This window comes from Panthera onca, chromosome B3, assembly GCF_046562875.1.
Source record: "Panthera onca isolate mPanOnc1 chromosome B3, mPanOnc1 haplotype 2, whole genome shotgun sequence".
Classification (NCBI taxonomy): Eukaryota; Metazoa; Chordata; class Mammalia; order Carnivora; family Felidae; genus Panthera; species Panthera onca.
This window is the reverse complement of record NC_138344.1, coordinates 120,335,011-120,356,796: the sequence shown is the minus strand read 5'-3', so window position 1 is coordinate 120,356,796 and position 21,786 is coordinate 120,335,011. Positions and strand designations below refer to the sequence as shown.

At 39.8% G+C, this 21,786-nt stretch overlaps 1 protein-coding gene across 7 annotated transcripts in view; it reads right to left on the bottom strand.

The window, feature by feature from the left end:
- The window catches only part of GPATCH2L (G-patch domain containing 2 like), a 76,173-nt gene that overhangs the window by 50,735 nt on the left and 3,652 nt on the right, over positions 1–21,786 (bottom strand). For all 7 annotated transcript variants that reach the window (XM_078447982.2, XM_078447981.2, XM_078447978.2 and 4 more), the window contains 2 exons: positions 6,044–6,108; positions 1,397–1,573 (listed from right to left, as the gene is read on the bottom strand). In XM_078447982.2, the coding sequence (XP_078304108.1) occupies positions 1,397–1,573; positions 6,044–6,108 (242 nt within the window). The remainder of the gene's footprint in view (positions 1–1,396; positions 1,574–6,043; positions 6,109–21,786) is intronic.

The window sequence follows — 21,786 nt, the reverse complement described above, 5'->3', positions numbered from 1 at the left end:
TAGGCTATCCTCCAAGGATTTATTATTCCCATGTGTTTGTGGTATGATCTTAGGCGTGTCATTTACCTCTGACTTAGGCATCCTCACCAGTAAAGGAGGGATAATCACTGGCTCAATCCTGTCTCACAGAGCTCATTTGAAGACTCCATGAAACAGCACACGGAAGGTACTTTATAAACCAAAAACACTACACAAATAGAAGACATTATCCATAATTTCTAATTATAAATTAAATGCCAGTTAGTATCTCAAAAACACTTTATGCCATAAAATAACAGTAAAAATAACCTGTATAGTAAAATCTCATTTTTCTAATTACTGCATGCGTTCCACACCCAAAAAACACAACTGGAAGAGTCCACACCAAAATGTTATCTTGACACCGTCTCTGGGTATGGAATTACAGGCCATCTTAAGTTGTTCTCCCTATTCCTCTTTGTGTGTATTTTAAGTGGTCCATAAAGAACTTTCAGCAATGGTCACTGAAATGTTTGATGGAAGGTGTTAAGGTAGCCAATGTGTGCCTAAGCCCGGCAGTAATCTTTACCAAGAGCCCACTATTTTGAGAAGGACTTTCAATCACCCAAATTCATCTTAACAAATTGCTATAGGAGTTTATAGCTCTGAGCAGAATTCTAATCACCAACAGATGCCCAACTATTACCTGATAACGGATTCCTGGGAATCTTAGAATCATAAATTTATAGAACTAAAAGAAACCTCTGAAACAGTCTGTTCAATATCACAGTGTTTTAAGTAATGACCCTAAAGTCCCAAAGAAACGAAGTGATTCTGTCATAGTAACCGAGCTAGGAAGACAGTACCAGACAGTATTATCACCACAGTTCCTTCTCCCTTCCCTAGGCTCTTCCCACTCTATCTTGCTGCATCAGAAGTAAAGGAAAAGCAAAGAGAAAGGATGTATTTGTGTGAAAGCCCACAATAATAAAATAATTTAAGGAAATATTTTTAAATCATCCAATTAAAAAATGTCATTATACCTTGTCTGTGAATGTTCTTACTGAAATCTGTTCTCTTCCAAGATGCAATACTTCAGGCTCCCACTGAGCACTCCATAGCCCATCGGTTTCACAGCAGGTAAGCAGCAGTGACACGCTGCTAGGCTTCCTAAATCTGGCACAAATGGCAATAGCAAGCTGAAGGAATGCCCTGCTAATAGATATCCCAAGAGTCTCCACGGGTTGGATTTACGTATGAATGGAGAACCTCAAGTTTTAAGACTCACCCTTGAATCTTCTAGAAAAATCCCTGGACTAGCTCCAAAACTCAGATAGTTAATACATGCTTAGAGGCATGAATATGCTTGCCATGGGACGAGTCTCCCCAAAGAGAACCATAAAAGTGTGAAGTATAGTTTGGTCTCCTCAGAACTTACCTCTTTGAGCTGGTCGAGAAGGTAAAAGGAATGTGGAATCGGAAAGTTTATCCAGTCCAGAATCCATTCTTTCTACTTCAGAGCAACGATCAGGAGCCCACTTGGGCAGAAGATTAGGGACAGTGAATCCTGGGACACATTCTCCCTCATAGAACCAATCGCTTTGCTCATCATCCCCTAAAGTAAAGAGATCATAAGTTGGAATTTTAACATGCTCTATGGAAAACCAAATGCAAGGATGATTTCTCAGAACTATAGATTTGATGATACCTTTTAAATAATGTCAAAGTACAAAAAAACTGTTTTGAACCTTCTTCTTGATCCATATTATGATGGAAACTAGAGTACCAAACTAGTTTCACGTAAATGAAATACTGTGTTACACTGGACTACTTTTGATAGTAAAAAACTAATAAAGCTACCATTTCCTAACCCTTACCACCCTATGAGGGTCCATGCTAAAAATCTGCAAGCATGTTATCTCTTCTAAACCCTACACTAATTCCAACTTATATAAATAAGGCAACTAAAGCGAGAGAAGGCAAGGTCAAGTTAGTAAATGATGAAGCCAAGATCTGAACCCAAAGCGTGACTAACTCCAAAGCCTTTAACACAAAAATAAATTGCCTCCTATGTACCATTCTGTGGTGTAAATGAACTTGGGAGTTCAAAGCCCACAAATGTTTCTTAATTCAAAACTAGCTACTCCTGAGGTATTACATTTGCATTTCTCACAGTAGGTTAACAAAAAATGTATGCCCATACCTCATTTATTCCTTGGTACCCTGACATTAATGGGACAGAAAATCATCTTGACACTAGCAATCCAAGTAACCAGGAAAAAACTAACCACAGAGACAAGCAATATAACCTCCCAAGATCTGTCAAGAAGTTATACCATTCAACCAAGGCCAAACTCGTCATTAGTGACAAAGTCAAGACTAGACCCATATAGCCAAACTCTTGGTTCAAACCTCTTTCTACTGGGTACAATGACAGCATCTCAGTTTGCAAGAGACCTTATTCCCACCCACAAAGAGTAGTAAGACTGATAACTTCATGTCTGCCATCCCATACTCCTTTCAAAATACCAAGGATGAAGGGATTCATGACAAGAATATCTAAAGTGTTCATAATGCCTTCATTCTCTAATGTGTGTCAGATCCCAGGGAAACTGCTCAGGCCATGTTAAGCACATGAAGTATCAGATTCACAGGCCACTTATATCCATGGTAATAACTCTTAACTCATTGTGGAGATCTCTAAAAGGGAAAATGAAAATGCTCATAAAGAAGTTACTCAAAGTGTTCCTTTATAAAAACATACCATCAATGGCTGTTTCTCCAGAACAGTGGCCTTCAACCTTCAACGTACATCAGAACTACCAAAAACGGTTGTTAGAACACAGACTGCTGGGTCCTATCCCCAAAGTTTCTGATTCTGGTCCAAGCAGGATCAAAAATTTGCATTTCTAACAAGTTCCCTAGTGATGCTGCGCTGACTTCAGGACATTTTGAGAACTACTGCTCTAAAAGCATCTTACTAAACCAGGTGCATAGATGGATTAAAGATAGGCATTAGAATTAACAATGATTAGTTTCTCTGCATGTCAATATATTAATTCCTTTCTTATTCATAGACACTCCTTAAGCCATTTATTAAAACAGTATATTTAGCTAAGATAATATTTTCTGATGACAAATGGCATCCCATAATGGCATTTTTTTTTTGATACTCAAGCATTCACTCAAGATTTTTGACAATACAAAAAGGGCTTCACTGAACCAAAGGAAACCTTGTGAAATCATTTAGACCAGTAGTCCCCTACCCTGGGCTCCTGTGGATGCATGATGCAGCAGCTCCCCAGAAGAGTACTGCCGGAGAATAAGGAAGAGGCTGATGGGTCAGGTTCCAGAATTCCTGCTCCTCTAGAATCACGCTTTAACCAAAACAGGTTATCTGTTTCATAATCTGAGGTTCTATGTATAATTCTGTTTGAGGGAGAAAGAGGAGAATTTTCCCCTTTTCTGAGTTTCACAATAACCATTTATTAAGAGCTTACTATATGCCAGGCAATGTGTTACCTACTATAGTTGCAAATAATAAAAAAAATTCGTACCTTGAGAGAGCTTCAATGGAAAAGGCACACATCTATGAATAATGTCATATGGTAAGCGGTAAGAAAGTACAGGGAAAGAAAGAGCAAGAGTTGGTTCTAGGAGATGATGCCTGCACGGACTATGACATCCAGCCAGATTCCCTCCAGGAAATGCGCACACACTTAAATGCAGTAATGGAGACTTCAATAAGGTGACTATTTACAAAGGAGTAGATAGTATTAAGAGGAACCAATAAGGGATGGTGAAGCACCCTGGAGCCAGCCCGGCAGGAAGCCTTTACCTTTCCTAGACCTGAAGCAGCAAGGAGAGAGAATGGTTACTAGAGACCAGAGAGAAAGCTTAGGTTACAGAAGACTGCCAACAGGGGTGGTGGCCTTTGGCAGAGGAACACCACCACTGCCAACCAGCAGTCCAACAGAAAGGGAGCCCGAGAAAGCTACAATCCAAAGTCGCAGACTGTATTACTGTCTCCAACTCTTCGCTACCTCCCTGTGATAACACACATCCATGCCTTCTGCCTTTACCCACAGAATTCCAGAGCCTTCCCCTTCAGGCAGAGCATACTTCCTCCTCCCACTGACATAAGGCTTGTCATATAACTCACTTGGGGTAGTAGAACATTAGCAGACGTGATCCAAGCAAAAGCTTTTTTAAATATGGCTTGGTCGCCAAGCTCTGGTTTGGTCACTTAGCATTCACGTCTTCCACCAGGAAAAGTCCCTGCCAAGAACAGTCATTGCTCTTCCAGCAGAGGTCCCAGGACAGGATACACTGAGTAGATAGATACAAACCTAACTTAAAGCCTGGAGACCAGCTGAGTCCAGGTTAGATCAGATGAGCCTGAGCCAACACGCAGCCCCATAGCAAGAAATAAATGAGGTAAACCCCTGAAATTCTGGGGCTGTTAAACAGTATTACCGTAATAAAAACTTAACAAATACACTCAGTCTCATTCACCTTCCTCCCTCCAATCTTCTGCTAATGCCTCCTATTGGCCAAATCCAATAAGAAATTGAGGGCAAAAAAAACAACCCACTGACACAGTCCATAAATATGCCCTGGAGGGGCAAAACGAAAACTGTCTAGGTGGATGACCAACCGGTCAAGAAAAGGTGGGGATGAGATTTCTGGCAGAGACACCAGCATAAACAAAGACATGGAAGCAGGAAATGACATAGCTTTGTGCTGAGAACTCTAAGTATCCAAATATCACCAGAATGCATGAAGTTGAAGCAGAGATAGAGAGGAAAGCTAGGGCTATAGAATATTCTAAAATCTTCCACGATAAAGCAAGGAATGCTTATTAGTAAAAAGGTTTTCCGAAGGCCTGAAACTTAATCTGTCATAACAGGTCCACACTTTCTTACACCTCTGTATAATTATATATCATAATCTTTAAGAGACACATTATGATACTTCATAGAACAGTATAAAAGCAAAGAAAAAGAGCAAAATTTGTATACGCTAGCTCATTCAAGCAAAGACAAAAGAATCAAGGTCCTAGTTGCACCCAATCTGGGAGTATATACACACAGCCTCTAATGACACCTAGCCCCCTCAGAATGCGAAAGGGACAGAAATGTATTCACAATAACCTCCATTACAATAAGGAGCTCAGCAACCCCATCCATGCCCACAACTCTGAGGTATGGGGGAGATAACCTCCCGCAATCTCTCTCCAAAATCAGAACTCGGATCCGGAGTCTCACGGTCCCAGGATCTCTTCTGGATCAGCCTAGACATGTAGCCATTGTGTTTTTGTCCTTTGATCACTTAACCCTTGAAGAAAAATCACTGGATCCCAGAGCTAGAAGGGACTTTAGAGAGCTACAAATCCCTTATTTAGATGAAGAGAATTACAGTCCAAAGGAGCTATATGAAACTCTTATTGGAACATAGTTAGTATGGTCCTAAGCAAGTGTACCCGATAAAAACAAAGTCTCAAATGACTGTTTAAGTTGTAAAAATAAAGAACTGGTAATTAAATTATACCAGTCTTATCCACAGTGTTCTATACTGAATTTTAGAAGTCTTAACATTAGAAAGAAGTTGTTTTCTAGAATATATTCATCTAGAACACTATGATCATTTATAAACAAGGTTATAAAAATAAACTCTTCCTATGTAAAAATAAGAATGTCTTAATATCCAATGAAGGAGCTAATACAGAAGGATATTTTTTGGTTCTAATTAAAAGCAACTTCCAAAAGTCCTATCCTTGACACTATCCCCCTAATCCGCTATCCCCCTAATCAATGATTCTCAAAGTCTAAACTACCTGCATGAAAATCACTGCAGGTACTTGTGAAAAATTCAGATTCCAAAAGCCAAATCTAACTAGATCTATTTGATTTGTAGGACCTCCGAATGTGCAGTTTTAACAGTTCACCAGGTGGCTCTTATATGCCTTAAAGTTTGAGAACCACTGCCATAGACAACCACCATATTCTCAGTGACTTATTCCTATAATCATTCGAATCTTCCCAGAAATACTCAACCAACATCCCAAAGCTGGGATCAAGATTACCTTGCCGTCCTTCATCATTGGTAAAGAGCCCTGTGTCACTGCTGCTACACACACTGCTGGTTTCACTGCAAAGAGACAAACACAAGAGAACACATCAGATCCCGTCAAAACCAAAGCAGCATCCATTCTTCAGGTTTTCAAACCAAAACATCCCGTTTGCCTAATTTCACTCCAGCTCATTAGCCAATCAGAAATTAAATTTCATAATTAAGCCACAGAGGAAAGCTTATTTTCCTGTAAAACAAAACCTAGGGAAACCTCCAAAACTTATACTTCTATTTCAAAGTACTTAAAAAATACCAAAAGTCACTTGGTTAGGTTAGCACTGGAGAGTTATTTAGTGGGGCACCTGGGTGGCTCGGTCAGTTAAAGGTCCAACTCTTGATTTTGGCTCAGGTCATGATCTCACAGTTCGTGGGACAGAGCCCACGCCAGGCCTTGTGCTGACAGTGCTGACGGCACGGAGCCTGCCTGGGACTCTCTCTCCCCTCTCTTTCTCTGCCCTTCCCCCACTCACTCTCTCAAAATAAACAAACTTAAAAAAAAAAGTTATTTATTAAGGCTCACAAAACTAATCTCAACTTGCTTGGATGTATTAAACAACACAAATTTACCAATGATTTTTTTTTTTAAATACTGTTAACTCTCGGTTTCAAATGAAACTGTCCAACTCTAAGACATGTAGCATCTTTCAAGTTTTGTTCCCATTTACAAAGCGGCAAACAAAAATCCATGAATGGGAAAACAGTCAGTATGACCAAAGTTACATTTTCTAAATTTAATGTCTTCCCAATATGAAGTGGACCCAACAAAATTCATTCTCAAAACAGAAGGTTAAAAATAAAAAGGTATATGGGGCGCCTGGGTGGCTCAGTCGGTTAAGCGGCCGACTTTGGCTCAGGTCATGATCTCGCGGTCCGTGAGTTCGAGCCCCGCGTCAGGCTCTGTGCTGACAGCTCAGAGCCTGAAGCCTGTTTCAGATTCTGTGTCTCCCTCTCCCTGACCCTCCCCCCTTCATGCTTTGTCTCTCTCTGTCTCAAAAATAAATAAACGTTAAAAAAAAAATTTAAAAAAAAATAAAATAAAATAAAGTAAAATAAAAAGGTATAAACAAACTCCATTTGAAGCCAATGAAATAAAACTTCTGCTCTGTAGAATTCTGTTCAATTTGCTTCATTTTCTGAGCTATTACTAACAATTGATTCTGCCTCTTCTGATGCTGCAATGTCTTGGGCCTAATCTCCATTAAATTTGATCTGGTTCAGGAAAAATTTCCCTATTCTTTACAATTTTAGCTATTCCCTTGATTGGGAGTGTTTCCTTCCAAACTCGCCATTTTTTTTCACCTACTCTAAAAGATGGAAGGAACCAGAGCAAGGAAGAAACATTCTTATCATACTGCATAAGCAATAGGCTTGGCAAAATCCCAGTCTACATTTCTGGATCAAAAATGTGAAAATATTTTGTATTTTTGCAACATGCCCAAATATCTTGCCAACATGAAATCCTTAAACTGCTGATTAAATTAAGTAGCTGTGCTCTTTCCTCGCTTAAGTTTATCTCTGAAGAGATCCAAGAAATTTGCTGCAGCAAGAGCCAATAAAACATAACTCGATTTATTCAAACGTTCTTTCATTTTCTTTTCTTCTGTACTGATAAGTGAGAACTTTCTCGGGTGTTGTCGTAAGACATGTGTCACAAAACTATACTACTGGATTCTGATGGATTTAGAATCTTCAAGGAGCTCTGCGGGTAAAACCAGAGGCCATCCTCCCTGAGCACTGCACCCTTCCTACTTCTGAGTTCAAGGAACTGTGCCTGCTGAACTTAATGGTGCTACTTTTGTATTTTTAGCAAATTCCTAAGAACATCAGTGGTCTAACTCCCTTGAGTTCTACTACACAGTCTCTCATATTACCACTTTATTACCCTCATCTGGCCTCAAAGATAGACCAAATTTGATATTATTTTAACTCCTCTTCACAGTAAGCAGGCCTTAAAAAAAGCACATTAAGGGCGCCTGGGTGGCGCAGTCGGTTAAGCGTCTGACTTCAGCCAGGTCACGATCTCGCGGTCCGTGAGTTCGAGCCCCGCATCAGGCTCTGGGCTGATGGCTCGGAGCCTGGAGCCTGTTTCTGATTCTGTGTCTCCCTCTCTCTCTGCCCCTCCCCCGTTCATGCTCGGTCTCTCTCTGTCCCAAAAATAAATAAAAAACATTGAAAAAAAAAATTAAAAAAAAAAAAAAAGCACATTAAGCTATAGAACAGATACTCTATCCCATCAGCACGTTATATATACTTTATTAGTTTGCAGTATCACTAACTGAGATTTAGGGGTCAGCACATGACAGCCTGCACCTATTTTAGCCTGTGAGCTAAGAATGGTTTTTACAGCAAAAAAAGAAATCAAAAGAAGAATTTTGTGACACGTGGGAATGATACGAAATTCAAATTTCAGTGTCCATAAGTAAAGTTTTATTGGAACAGAGCCACAGTTATTCATTTACATATCATCGATGGCTGCTTTCACACCACAACTTCAAAGCTGAGTGGTGGCAACATAGAACATATCACAAGCAAATCCCTAAAATATTTACTATCTGGCTCTTTACAGAGGAAGTTTGCTGATCCCTACTCTACATGTACTACAAGTTCTACTCTTGAGTATTTACCATTATAAAATTTAAACTGCTTGCTTTATTACAAAAGCTATCAATTCCTTTCCCCATTCATTTCCAGCCACCTGTAAGTACTACAAAATACAGTGCTCCCTTGATCCTTTTTTGCATGGATGCCGTTCTCTGCCCGTATTCTAAACCAAGGGGGTAAGCTCAAAGAAATCTGCTGGATCAAGAAAGGTGCTGGTAACCTAAAGCCTTCGTGTCACTATACCTTTTCTATTTTTGTCGACAGCATTTAAGAGGACTCACGGTTTCTGAAAGAGCATGGATTAAACATGTCTATAAGCTTTCTGTATATAGTTAATTCGAGGAATGGCAATGATGTTACAGAAATATCACCAGGATTTTAAGACTATGATCAAGGGAGATAAGTATTTTCTTCACAGAGAAAATAAGTTTGTCTTACAGCATGCTTATGACATAAAAGTATCACCAGTCTACTGGTATCTGGAAGTAACCAGTACATAGGATAGCATCTGCTAATTCTATTTATTCCCTCAGAAGAACTTGCATTGTGGAAATCTAATCATACGTAAGAAATTGTTAGCATGATTTGATGAGAAAAAAGACAAAAGTGGGAACTTCGTGGCATGTCTGCACATAAACACTATGATACAGCATGCAAAAATGTAGTGCTAGCTAGAAAGTAGAAGCAAATATTTCCCCTTCCAAATTATAAGACAAAGTTGTCCAGTCCTGAAGACTTCATTCACTTCTGGCTCTGAGATCTTCTTCGAAAAAAATCAGCTTAGTGAGATTTAATAGCGATTTAGTCGACTATAAAATGTTAATTTATGGGGTGCCTGGGTGGCCCAATCGGTTAAGCATCCGACTCTTCATGGCTCAGGTCAGGATCTCACAGTTCGTGAGTTCGAGCCCCACATCTGTGCTGATGGTGCGGAGCCTGCTTGGGATTCTGTCTCCCTCTCTCTCTGTCCCTCCCCTACTTGCTCTCTCTCTCTCTCAAAATAAATAAAAATAAACGCTTTTAGAAAATGTTAATTTAGCTAACTAAACAGAATGTTTAATGGTCTATTAAAACTAAGCTACCTTTCAATAAACATAAGTTTCTTTTAGCACCTTTGTAGTTCACAAGGTCAAAAAGTTAAAAGGTGACAGAATCCTACATGTTTTTCCTATCTCAGAACCTTCAAATTTGTTTATAACTTTTTGGCCATGAGCCTTTTTACTAGGCAAGGAGAAAAAGCTCTGCTCCTGATTTTTATAAGAAAAAAGCGTGATCCTACCTTTAGTGTCCACTCTACTTGTGGTCCTCTGAAGTTTAGTCAGGAAGACAAAAACTCAGCCTTTGTTAATCTTCAGAAAAACTAACTAGACAAAACCCACAAAGATAGCAGGTGTGAAATCTCATCTTTTCCTAAAATGGCAGCAACTCCTATAGGCAGCAATGCCTCCTGTCTTTGCTTTGGGAGCTGTTCTGGACTCCCTGTTCTCACATGGTTCTCACCTATAAATAGTTTGCATTAAAAATAAAATCCTCCTAGAATATTTCTAAAATTTCTAAAAATGTATTAACCCTACAAATAATTTATACATCATTCAAAAAATTCAAAAAATTAGGGCAATTAGTTTCTCACAGCAAAAGGAGGAAAAGCCCCCTCCCCCATTTCTCCTAAACTTCTACTCATTCACTTAGTAAGCACTGACTATTTACCATACACCAGAAACCACTCTACCCAGTCCTAAAACTAACAAAGAAACGTCTCAGTAACAATATAAAGGTGTACATTTTATAAGAAACCTAGTCTAAACCACGGGAGAAGGATGTGAAAAGGAAGAATGCTTTCCAATGAATAATACTCTGCAAATAAGGGGGTGTGCAAGCCTACAATTTAACCATGTAACACTGAGGAAATCTCCCCATCTTAGAAATCAGAAAACACCTCAAAAGTATTTCTATGTGAGTAAAAACAGTAATAATACATCACACTTCTCTACAGTGGTTGTCCCTAAAAAATGTTCCCACACTGAATTCAGCAGCATAGCCACCATTTTAAAGAAGACACAAATAAAATTAAAGCCTGGGTTTTAGACCACCAATTGTATTACCTAATTATTATTATATGTTAGAAAAGAAACCAAACCACATCGAGCTGAAAAAACAGAAGTGTAAAGAAAGTCACACTAACCTGCAGTTCCAGAGGCTTCCCTCCTCCAACATTGTATTATGAACACTTTGAAACATATGAAAAGGTTGAAAGAAGTTCCAGTTACCACTCACACTCCATCACATCACCTACCGCACGTCACACACTGCAAAGAACATTTTGCTTTTTCTGTTTTATCACACGTCTATCCCTCTAACCTTCCCTGCTGGGCATCTTGGTAACCCAAGACACTCTTGGTAGACCAGGTGATTGGCATCCACTCTCAGAGAAGGAGATTATCACAGGAATCAAGCCTAATAAAACACTACTGATACCCCTCATCCACTTGAATCATTGACTCCAGGGCAAACACTCTGAGCTCAATATTGTAAACCTTGGTATGAACTTTAAAATGCTTTCATCTGAATTGCTCTTCCTTTCAAGTTCTGAAAATGAACCGTTTGCCCTTTTGAGGAGCAATTAAAGGGTATATTTTCAAGTTAGCAAAAACTCTCAGTTACAAAGTTTTAAAAACTACAGTATTTTTATTCTATAGAAGAGATCAATGTTTTGGCCTTACTAAGTTCTCTAAATCTGAAACTTAAGCTTGTCGGTGAAAGCAAAATCAATCAAGTGAAAATCCCAGATCAGCACCTAGAAACATCAGCAGTAGCTCTCAACTCAAAGAAATTTTACCCCCTTCTCCTCACCCCCACTCCCACCTTGCACCCACGGGGTCATCTGGCAATGTCTGGAAACATTTTTGTGTGTCAGGACTTGGAGCAGGGGAGGGGGAGTTGGTGTCCTACTGGCATCTACTGGGTAGAGCGTTGCATCCTACAATGCACAGGACAACCCTCACAACAGGTAATTATGTGACTCAAAAATGCCAGTAGTGCCAAAGGGGAGAACCCTCGTCTGTAGTAATAAAGCACAGGACGAAGCGGGCAGGGCATCTTGTTAAGGAAAACCACTTCAGAGAGGAGGCTGTGCACTTTTGCTGGATAAAGCCGGCCTTCAAGGACAGAGGTCAACATCCCATAGTAGCAACAATGCCATTCTCTTGCCAGGGCCTCAAAGAGCCTGAGGCCTCTGGATCCCAGGAATCACGAGAAGGTAGCTGGACCTTCAGGCCAACTGGTAGAACTGAAACTACTCAAGAGTTGTACAGATCACTCCTCCCTGCCCAGCCCAGGCAGAGAGAGGAGAGAGAGATCCAGGCTGGGAAAGAGGGTAAGATCTTGCTCATTTCAGTCTCCCCAACGCCTAGCACGGCACCCGGCACACAGCAGGCATTCAGCAAATGTTACATATGGAATGAACTCCTTCAGATCAGCTGCTGCTTCCCCTTCCGTGGCCTTCATGCCGTATCACTTCACTTCTCTAATACTATTTCCTGCAAGGCTGTTCTGAGGATGTGATGATATGAGGTATGTGAACCCACTTTGTAGACTCTAGAATCTTATACAGAGCCAAAGGATGAAAGATTCAGAAGCTACCTCTAAGGTGCTAATTCTCATATGTCTCCAATATTATTATTTTAGCAGATGATAGTGTTAATTCCCTGACAGTCTTTTTATTAAATAGTAATCTAAATTCTATAGGACTCTCAATTATACTCCAGTAAAGAAAAAACAACATTCTATGGGACTCGAATCTGTTCTCATTTTGAATGGAAAAATAAATGTGGCTTATGAAATCTACTATGTTCTCTATATGGGGCTTCATCCAAGAGAGGGAGACACAGCTCTCAGCAGATATCCAAGCTAGAAGTGTCTCAAGAAGGGGTTTGGTACTTGAGTGGAGTTCCAGAAAATTATTAATAAGAATTATTAATAAGAAAATTATTGATAGTACAAAAGTATTAGAGAACAATTCTATATTAATCATTTTAATCAATAATTTTATAATTGTTTATTAATAATAAAATAATAGTTCAAATCATTAATAGAAGTTATTAATACAGAATTCATTATTGATTCAAGTAATATCATTTACTGAGTTCTAGTACAGGCCGGGCAAAGTACTAAGAGCTTTACATTCATTATTACATTTCTTCTACTGCAAAACTCTACGAGGTAACTATGTCAACCTCACATTACAAGTGAAGTAGTGAAGCCTCGAGAGGGCAAGCAAGTTGCCCGACATTACACAGCAAATAAACGTCAGAGCCAGTACGGTGTATTTCCAAAGTCCATGAGCTTGCTGAATGGCCGCCAAAACATGGATGGTGTACAGATTCATTTACCAAGTAATTCCATGTTTCTCTCTTCATGAGCTACTTTTCAATTCAGCACTTCTCATTTTCATTCTCCTGAAAATGCTAACAGATTAACTGGACTTGGGAAAGAATGTTCCTTTGCTTTTTGCTAGTTAAAACATTCAGACACAGCTGAAACTCTATGTTTTGACTCTAACTATATCAGCTAAAAATGCATCAAACATGCTGAACACCAAGAAAACAAACTAGGGACTCACTTTGGAAAAAGCTCTCCATCTTAATGCCATATTTTGAATTTTAAAAATAAATATTCACCTTCAGTATACATACTTACAACAAAATATACTCTCAGTTATCTATACCTTCGCTTGTCCTTAAAGTTCCTGAATGCCCTTCCTTTGAAATCAAAGTAAAAACATTCCCCCAAATTCTAGGGACATATTACTCTGAAAATACCATTCCTGAATCTAGCTTCACACTAAGTCAGGAAAAAATTCCAGAAGATGGAGAGCCATCTGTGGTAATTAGACTGTCAGATGACTCCCAATGATCCCAGCATCCTGGTATTTCCCAGCCTGGTTGGTCTGTGTGACGAGCAATGGCATAGGAAGAAGTAACGGGAGGTCACTTCTGAGATTAGATTAGAGAAGACTGTGGCTTCCCTCTTGGACACTCAGTGAGGGCCGGTATGCTCTCTCTCTTTCTCTCTCTCAAATCATTACCCCCAGGGAAAGTCAAGTGCCATGTCTTGAGAATACGAACAGCCCTGTGGAGGGGCCCCCGTGGAAAGGAACTTACAGTCCAACAGCCTACAAGGAACTGAAATCTGCCAACAGCCCTGAGTGAGCTTGGAAGTGGATCCTTCAGTCACAGTTATGCCCTGAGACAACTACAGCCCCAGTCAACAATTTGACTGTGACAATATGAGACTCGGAACCAGACCCACCCAGCTAAGCTACTCCCAGATTCTTGACTTCAGAAACTGTAAATGTTACTTAAAGCTACTAAGTTTCAGGGCAGTTGTTGTTTTTTTTTTTTTTTTTTCCTGACACAATAAATAATACAGCATTTTTTGTGAATTATTTTTTGAAAATAACTCCCTACTTCCTAGCCCTAACACAAGCTCCTAATTTGAATAAGACAAATCTCTGAATTCTCATAATTGGGAGAAAAAACACACCTTGTCCTCTGACCTAACAGCTCGCTGGTTCTTTCATATTCCTAACCACAAAGGACTATAAATTTAGAACTGAGTAAGAGTAGTTTATACCTGTCTCAACTAAAATAAGGAATTCGTTTATTGCCTATAATTAAAACAGCGGTATCAATAAGTTAACACCTGGATTATTAACCAGGTACCTTGAATAAGACGGATCTTTTACATCTAATTTTAAAAGAAACAAACAGGAGAGAGAGAATGGCCTCTACCATCATGTTAAAAGATAAGGGGTTTTCATTTTAACTTTTTATTAAATAATGCACTTAACAAAAATTTTAAATCGTCTTAGAATTCAGAAAAATAGAAAGGAAAAGTCACTCCTAGACCCAGAGCCCAAAGACATCTTTGCTCAATTTTTTTCCTGGGTCAAGGTGGTATATCTATAACCGTATACAGTCAGATTTCAGAGATTAAAAGTAACTATGACCAAGGGAGAGGTTTTTCAGAGAAATATCTCACACCAACTGCAAAGTTATTCCCACAATAACTTAATAAGTTGTAAGAATGTATAGTGAAGGAGTTTGTTTTCTGGTTTCACTCAGAGGATACCACAAAAGAAACAGCCTCACTGGTTTCACAGGCTTATTATTAGTGCAGCCCCCGCAATCAGGTATACTGGGTAAAGATTTAATGATTTGCCCCAGGACTCTGCTACTGAGCTGGGGGGGTGTGCCTTACAGAAGCCCACCCATCCTTTTACGACTTACCTTTTCTTAGAGCTAATAGTGATTCATCTTCAGTTAGAAGAAATGTCTTTGCAGAGTAAATTTTTAAAGAACATATATTCTGAGACCTGAATGTCTAAGAATGACTTTCTGCTGCTTTTCCATATGAAATCTCTCTTGGCTATATATAAAATTCAGGGGGGAGTAGGAGAGCAATCCCCCCCCCCTCCAAAATTCTACAGCCAACTGCAGCCCTTCACACTTAGTACTGTAGGAATAAATGCCAGCCTTGTTTTCATCCCTTTTAAAATTGTTCTTTATACCCAGGGAGCCTGGGTGGCTGTTGGTTAAGTGTCCGACTTCAGCTCAGGTCATGATCTCACAGTTCATGAGTTCAAGCCCCACGTCTGGCTCTCTCCTGTCAGCACAGAACCCAATTCAGATCCTCTGTCTCCCTCTCTCTCTCTGCCCCTCCCCTGCACATGCTCATGCGCGCTCTCTCTCTCTCCAAAATAAACATTAAAAAACAAAAATTGTTCTTTATACCTGTTCCACCCCTGCACCAAGGCAGAATGCAAACTTCTGCCAGGATAGGTCTAGGTAGTATGTGTCTGTTCATTCATTTTCCCTTTTAATCTTTATAATTTTTCAACCCAAGAATGCCTTTTCTCTTCGGTTCTATTTTTTAAATCATTATTCTATTCCAATGCTTCAGTTTCTTCCTTTGAAATATTTACATACTCATAGACAGGGCCTCTATCTTCTGTTCTCCAGATCTATCAACTTCTCTCTCATTATCACCTCCTCTCATTGCATCTTGGGAGGGCTTCCAAAGTTTTCCAAATCAACTCAATTTTCCACAGAATGAATTGTCTTGTTTTAACACTGCAATTACATCAATTTCCTTACATTTTTCCTCCCATACTACTGGGTTTTCAAATAGCCATCTTTCTTTCCTTATGAGTTAACTGTTCCTATTCCAAAGTGACTATGTCTTTTTCGCATCCTAAAGAAGACTTTCTAAAATGTTCTGGTTTCCACTGGCAATCATTTTTGGATATGTGTTTTTCCTCTGAACTTTCAGGATAATGATCCTTTTCCCTTATTCCACAGAACTTGTTGAAAGGCCTCTTGCTGAAAACTGGTTTACCTAGGATCTCGTTACTTGCCAACAGAAAGGGTGTGTAAATGACCCCTGGTCCCATTCTCCCCATTCTCTATTCTCTTGGATATAGGTAACATGCTTCCCACATCTACAACTGGCCAAGACAATGTGTAGAGCTCCTGGCCTAACACCCAGTGTCACTGGTAGGCTTTTACCTCATATAGTTATGTGGGACCAAGCCAGGATCTTCTTCTGTCACTGCCTTATTCTGACCCCATTCCAAGAGTCTACAATATATAAAGATATATAAAACACTGCAATTTCTAGAATGCACCACTAAGAGTGATTTTTTCTTCTCTCCCCATGCCAACAGTAAACTTTATTCTTGGAGAATGTATTTCCCAGGACTGAATTTGCAGTGACTGCCTCCTACTCCAAACACAAATACACACACAGAAAACACTAATTCCTTATCCAAGTATATTCTGGGAGTTAGAGCCTCCAAACAGAAACTCAAAGATACAGATTGGGAAGTACAATATCCCCTCTTCTCCGCACGGTAGAGAAGTTCTAAGACTCTCACTGATGCCTGAAACTGTAGATAGTACCTAACCGTATATATACCATGTGTTTTTCCTATACATGTGTATCCATGATTGAGTTTAATTTTATAAATTAGGCACAGTAAAAGAGAGGCAATAACTAATAATACAACAATATACTATAATAAAAGTTATGTGAATGTGGTGTCTCTCTCAAAATATCTTCTACTCACCCTTCTTCTTATGATCATGTGAGAGGATAAAATGCCTAGGAAATGAGATGAAGTGAGGTGAACCATGCAGGCACTGTGACGTACTGTTAGGCTACTCCTCCTCCTCCTGACGGAATGTCAGAAGGTGCATCACCTGCTGCCAGACCACATCTGACTGAGGGTTAACTAAAACCACAGAAAGAAACTGGGCAAGAGGGGACTACTGTAGAGGACGGAACAACACTCTGGCTCACACTGCGGCTGCCTGATTTTCTGACTAAAATGGACCTTGCGTTTCTGAACAAAGGCCTGACTATAGACAGAGGATGAAGGGTCTCACTACATACCTTCAGCGTAGGCTCAGCACTGCCGATGTGGGCTTCCAACTGCACATCTATCAGCCTTGTGGTTTGTCGCTATCTTGGCGAGAGGCCAACTCTAAGTCCTGGTTCCTGGCGATGTGAGTTTACAATGTTTTCTGTCTTCCTAAGCATTTTAATGGGCAGCTGATATTGCTTATCAAATGTTTTTTACACTACGAAGTTACACTGATGCACTGGAAGGAGGCTGTGACTGGAAACAGTTCCAGAGTCTCAGTGTTACAAGGGACCTTAGAGGTCATGCAGTGCAGTCTTGCCAACTCTACAATAACTCAGTAAGTGGTCACCAAGCCCAGGCTTGAACCCCTTCAGTGACCTAGAACTCATTACCCGGTGAAACAATTCATTTCATTCTTACAGAGGTCGAATTTTTGGAATGTTGTATTTGACAATGAGGCAACGTCTTAACTCTCTGTGCTTTCCATTTTTATGAGCCCTACCTCCATCCTCTGGAGTCACACAGAATAATCCTAACACACTTCTTTCAAGAGACAGATTTTCAAATACAGTAGTATCAAATCCATCTCCCAAGGTGTCTTTCTCCATTGTTCCCAAGGATATACTAGCAGAACTCTGCATAAATCTATGGACGCACGCTATGCGAGCTATTCAGAACTCTCAAATGCAATAGTACCATTTGCAACAATGGTAAATATACTCTTGGTCAGCATCTCCAGTTATGGAATAGGAAACAGGGCAACCTCAACCTACCACATACATTCTTTCCAGTATTCCCTGATTAATGACCTCCACTTGCAAAGGAGGCTACTTACCTTAACCATGAAATAATGAATACTATTGATCCAACAAGCTACTGCTATAGGGTGTTACTGATCACCCAATCTTTGGTTAAAATGGTCCTCATTTAGCAATTTCACTGTCACAAACACCTGGAGCAAAGCATGCTCATAATTAAAGAGTTTGGGGAGGTAAAGTGAGAGGTGATGGACAGAGATCTCAGCTTTCTCCCATTTATTCTTGCTTCTGAGCTATTGTTTGTGTCAGAAGGGATATTGATTTTCTATAAAAATAAGAAAACAAGAGGCACCAAGGGGCCGCAGAAGGTCAGCGTGGGCTGGAAAAGGAGGGGGGAGGGTTAGCACTCTATCTCTGTCACTTGCCTTCCAAGAGAAGGGAATATTTTCTTTCCTGTGAGATCGGCCTCTAATACATCACCTTAGGAAAGCTCCTGACTGAGACTTCAGGCCAACACCAAACCAATTCACTTAGAAAAACCAAAGAAGCTAAACTATATTTAAGGGGAACAAACAAAGGATGAGTTAGTGAAGAACAGAGTAAAATTAGGCTATGAATCACCTAATACCTGCGATATAGACAATATGAATAAAAACAGTAGAAAGGAATTTTACAAAAGAATTTCTCCATTCTAGAATGGAACGCACATACACAGGAAAATTACTAAAATAATAACTGATCTTTTTGCAGGTATAAAAAACTATTGTATCATAACCACTTCCAGTTCCTCAAAACTCTTGAGGGATTGGTTGGCGCAGAATTGAAGGAAGAACAGAAAAATAAAAGGAAAAAGAATTATTGGTTAAGCTTAAAACTATTCCATGGTTAATTAGTAAAGTGAATTTAAGGAAATTAGAAATACAGCTCCCTGGCTGAGACATTTTCAAACCTAAAACACCTGACACGTATTTTTTAAAAGAATTCCATCCACTGATGAGGCTAAGTTAAATTTAATGATCACCTTCATCCTAATAATTTTACAAGTTGGATCATACACACTGACAATCTTCAATATCACTGATAAAATGTAAGGTTCTACACTTGATCTGTATGAGAACAAAGATGCACGTCCAAGCAGATTTATGAAAGAGCAACCAAGGAGATTCTTAAAAATATTTGTTAATGTAGAACAAAGGTAGGAAAATTTTGAGAGAATCAATTCACCAAAATAGTATAATATCCAAATCATAAATTATTATCTACTTAAACATACTCTAATGCTAGTCCTATTCATAAGGTATGCTTAATAATCGAGGCAAGATTTTAGTTCCATCTTACTGGTAAGAGGCTGAACATAATTTGTGGTCAAAGAGTAAGTCAGTCACCCCTCTTTCTCCACAGAGTAGATTTAGGGGGAAAAAATACAAGGCACTTCTGTTCGTAACTACAGATGAAACAATATAAGTCAAGGCATATTTAAGACCCCTAAATAATTAGATTCTAAAGAAGAATTGTTCTCATTTTAAGTCTGCTACTATTCCACCCTAATTTCCCTCATAGCTACAAGAACGTGGGCATCCATGTTACTAAAAGAACTGAAGAGTGATGGGACGCCTGGGTGGCTCAGTCCGATAAGCATCCGACTCTTGATTTTGGCTCAGGTTATGACCTCATGGTTCATGAGATCGAGTCCCACATTGGGCTATGTGCAGATAGCGAGGAGCCTGCTTGGGATTCTCTCTCCCTCTCACCCTGCCTCTCCCCTACTCATATTCTCTCTCAAAATAAACATTAAAAAAAAAAAAAAAAAAAGAATGTTAAAAGAACTCTGAAGTCATGTACCAGGCAGATAGCCCAAACAGGGTAACAAGGTCTTCTCAATTTGAAAAGAATAAGAATAGGGGCGTCTGGGTGGCTCAGTTGGTTGAGCGTGCGACTTCGGCTCAGGTCATGGTCTCACAGCTCGTGAGTTCGAGCCCCGAGTCAGGCTCTGTGCTGACAGCTCGGAGCCTGGAGCCTGCTTCGGATTCTGGGTCTCCCTCTCTCTCTGCCCCTAACCCACTCGCATTCTGTCTCTGTCTCTCTCAAAAATAAATAAACATTTAAAAAAAAAAATTGAAAAGAATAAGAATTTCATATGAATTGCTGCCTATTTCAACTTATCCAGGCTCTCAGGTGACTAGAATGTTTATTATCACAACCTGACTATACGTGCAATAGCTGTGTCTGAGGTAGGAAGGAACTAAAAGTGCCTCGCTACTAGATTACAGACTGCATCTGGAACCACACTTAGACTGTTATCTTAAGAGCAGACAGAGTGAACAATTATGTCATGAGAAGAAATATACACAAGCTATCACTGCAAAAAACAATTTTTAAAAATCACTATTCTCAAGGCACCTGGGTGGCTCAGTCAGTAAAGCCATCAACTTTCGATTTTGGCTCAGGTCATGATCCCAGCGATCAAGCCGTGTTGGGCTCCACGCTGGGCATGGAACCTGCTTGAGATTCTCTTTCCCTGTGCTCCTCTCCTCCACTCACACACGCTCTCACTCTGTCTCTCAAATTTAAAAAACAAATCGTGATTTTCAACAGTAAATTATTTGGAATATATGTTCGATATTGACACAAACTTGAACACCTCAATTGAGGGTTTTGATATTGTGTACAGCTGTAAATTGACTAAACATTTGTTTGATTAAAAACAGCATGATAAGGGCAACTGGGTGCCTCAGTTGGTTAAGTGTCTGACTTCATTCAGCTCAGGTCATGATCTCATGGCTTCATGAGTTTGAGCCCCATGTCGGGCTGCTCAGAGCCTGAAGCCTGCTTTGGATTCTGTGTCTCCCTCTCTCTCTGCCCCTCCCTGACTTGCACTCTGTGTCTCCCTCTCTCTCAAAAATAAATAAACATTAAAAATATATTTTTTAAATAAAAAAACAGCATGATAAAAAAAAAAAAACAAAACTTTGTAACCCAAAATTACACATATATATTGGGTAAATAGGTCTTAGGATATACATTAGAGGAAAATTAGAGAAGCCGTATTATAAGCCTAACCAGTTGTGCAAACCCACGAATATAAAGTTAGTGAGAAAAATTGTTGAAGCTGGACTAAAAACCGCCCCAAAAAAGGTATGGGCTTATATAAAGACCTAGGCAGCCTTTCTGATTACTGACACAGCCTCACGACACAGTTCCTAAGATTCGTGTCTTTGTTTTTCAGACAAACTTCAGAAGCAAAGTCCTAAGAAAGGCCAGATATTCTACAGTTGTAAAAGGTAAGAAGAGACGGAAAGAGCAGTGGAAAAGGCAAACCCAAAGGGCAGCAAAACATGGTGGTTAAGTATGAACTCTGGAATCAGATTTGATTCCTAGTTTTGCCACTGGGTGACCATGGGCAAACTATCTAAACGCTATTAACCTCCATCTCTTCTTCTATAAAGTACGAATAGCACTGCCTGCCATACGGCGCAGTCCTGAACATTCCCCTGGGACCACCAACCCACTAGGCAGCACCCACACAGGCATGTGGTTTGATACAATGAAGGGGATGGGAACAATGTAGAGATGCCAAATAGCCTGTGAAGCATGGGACGGTCCCTCACCACAAAGAACTGCCCCCATTCAAAACACCAAGAGGGCCACCTCGATGCCTCAGTAGGTTAAATCAGCCTGACTCTTGATTTCAGCTCAGGTCATGATGTCACAGTTCGTGAGACTGAGCCCCAAGATGGGCTCAGAGCTGACAGTGTGGAGCCTGGTTGGGAATCTCTCTCTCCTCTCCCTCTCTCTCTGCCCCTCCCCAACTCTCACTCTCTCTCAAAATAAATAAACATTAAAAGCAAACAAACAAAAAAACACCAAGAGCATCCTCCTTGAGAAAGAGATACCACACATTAATATTAAAGTATC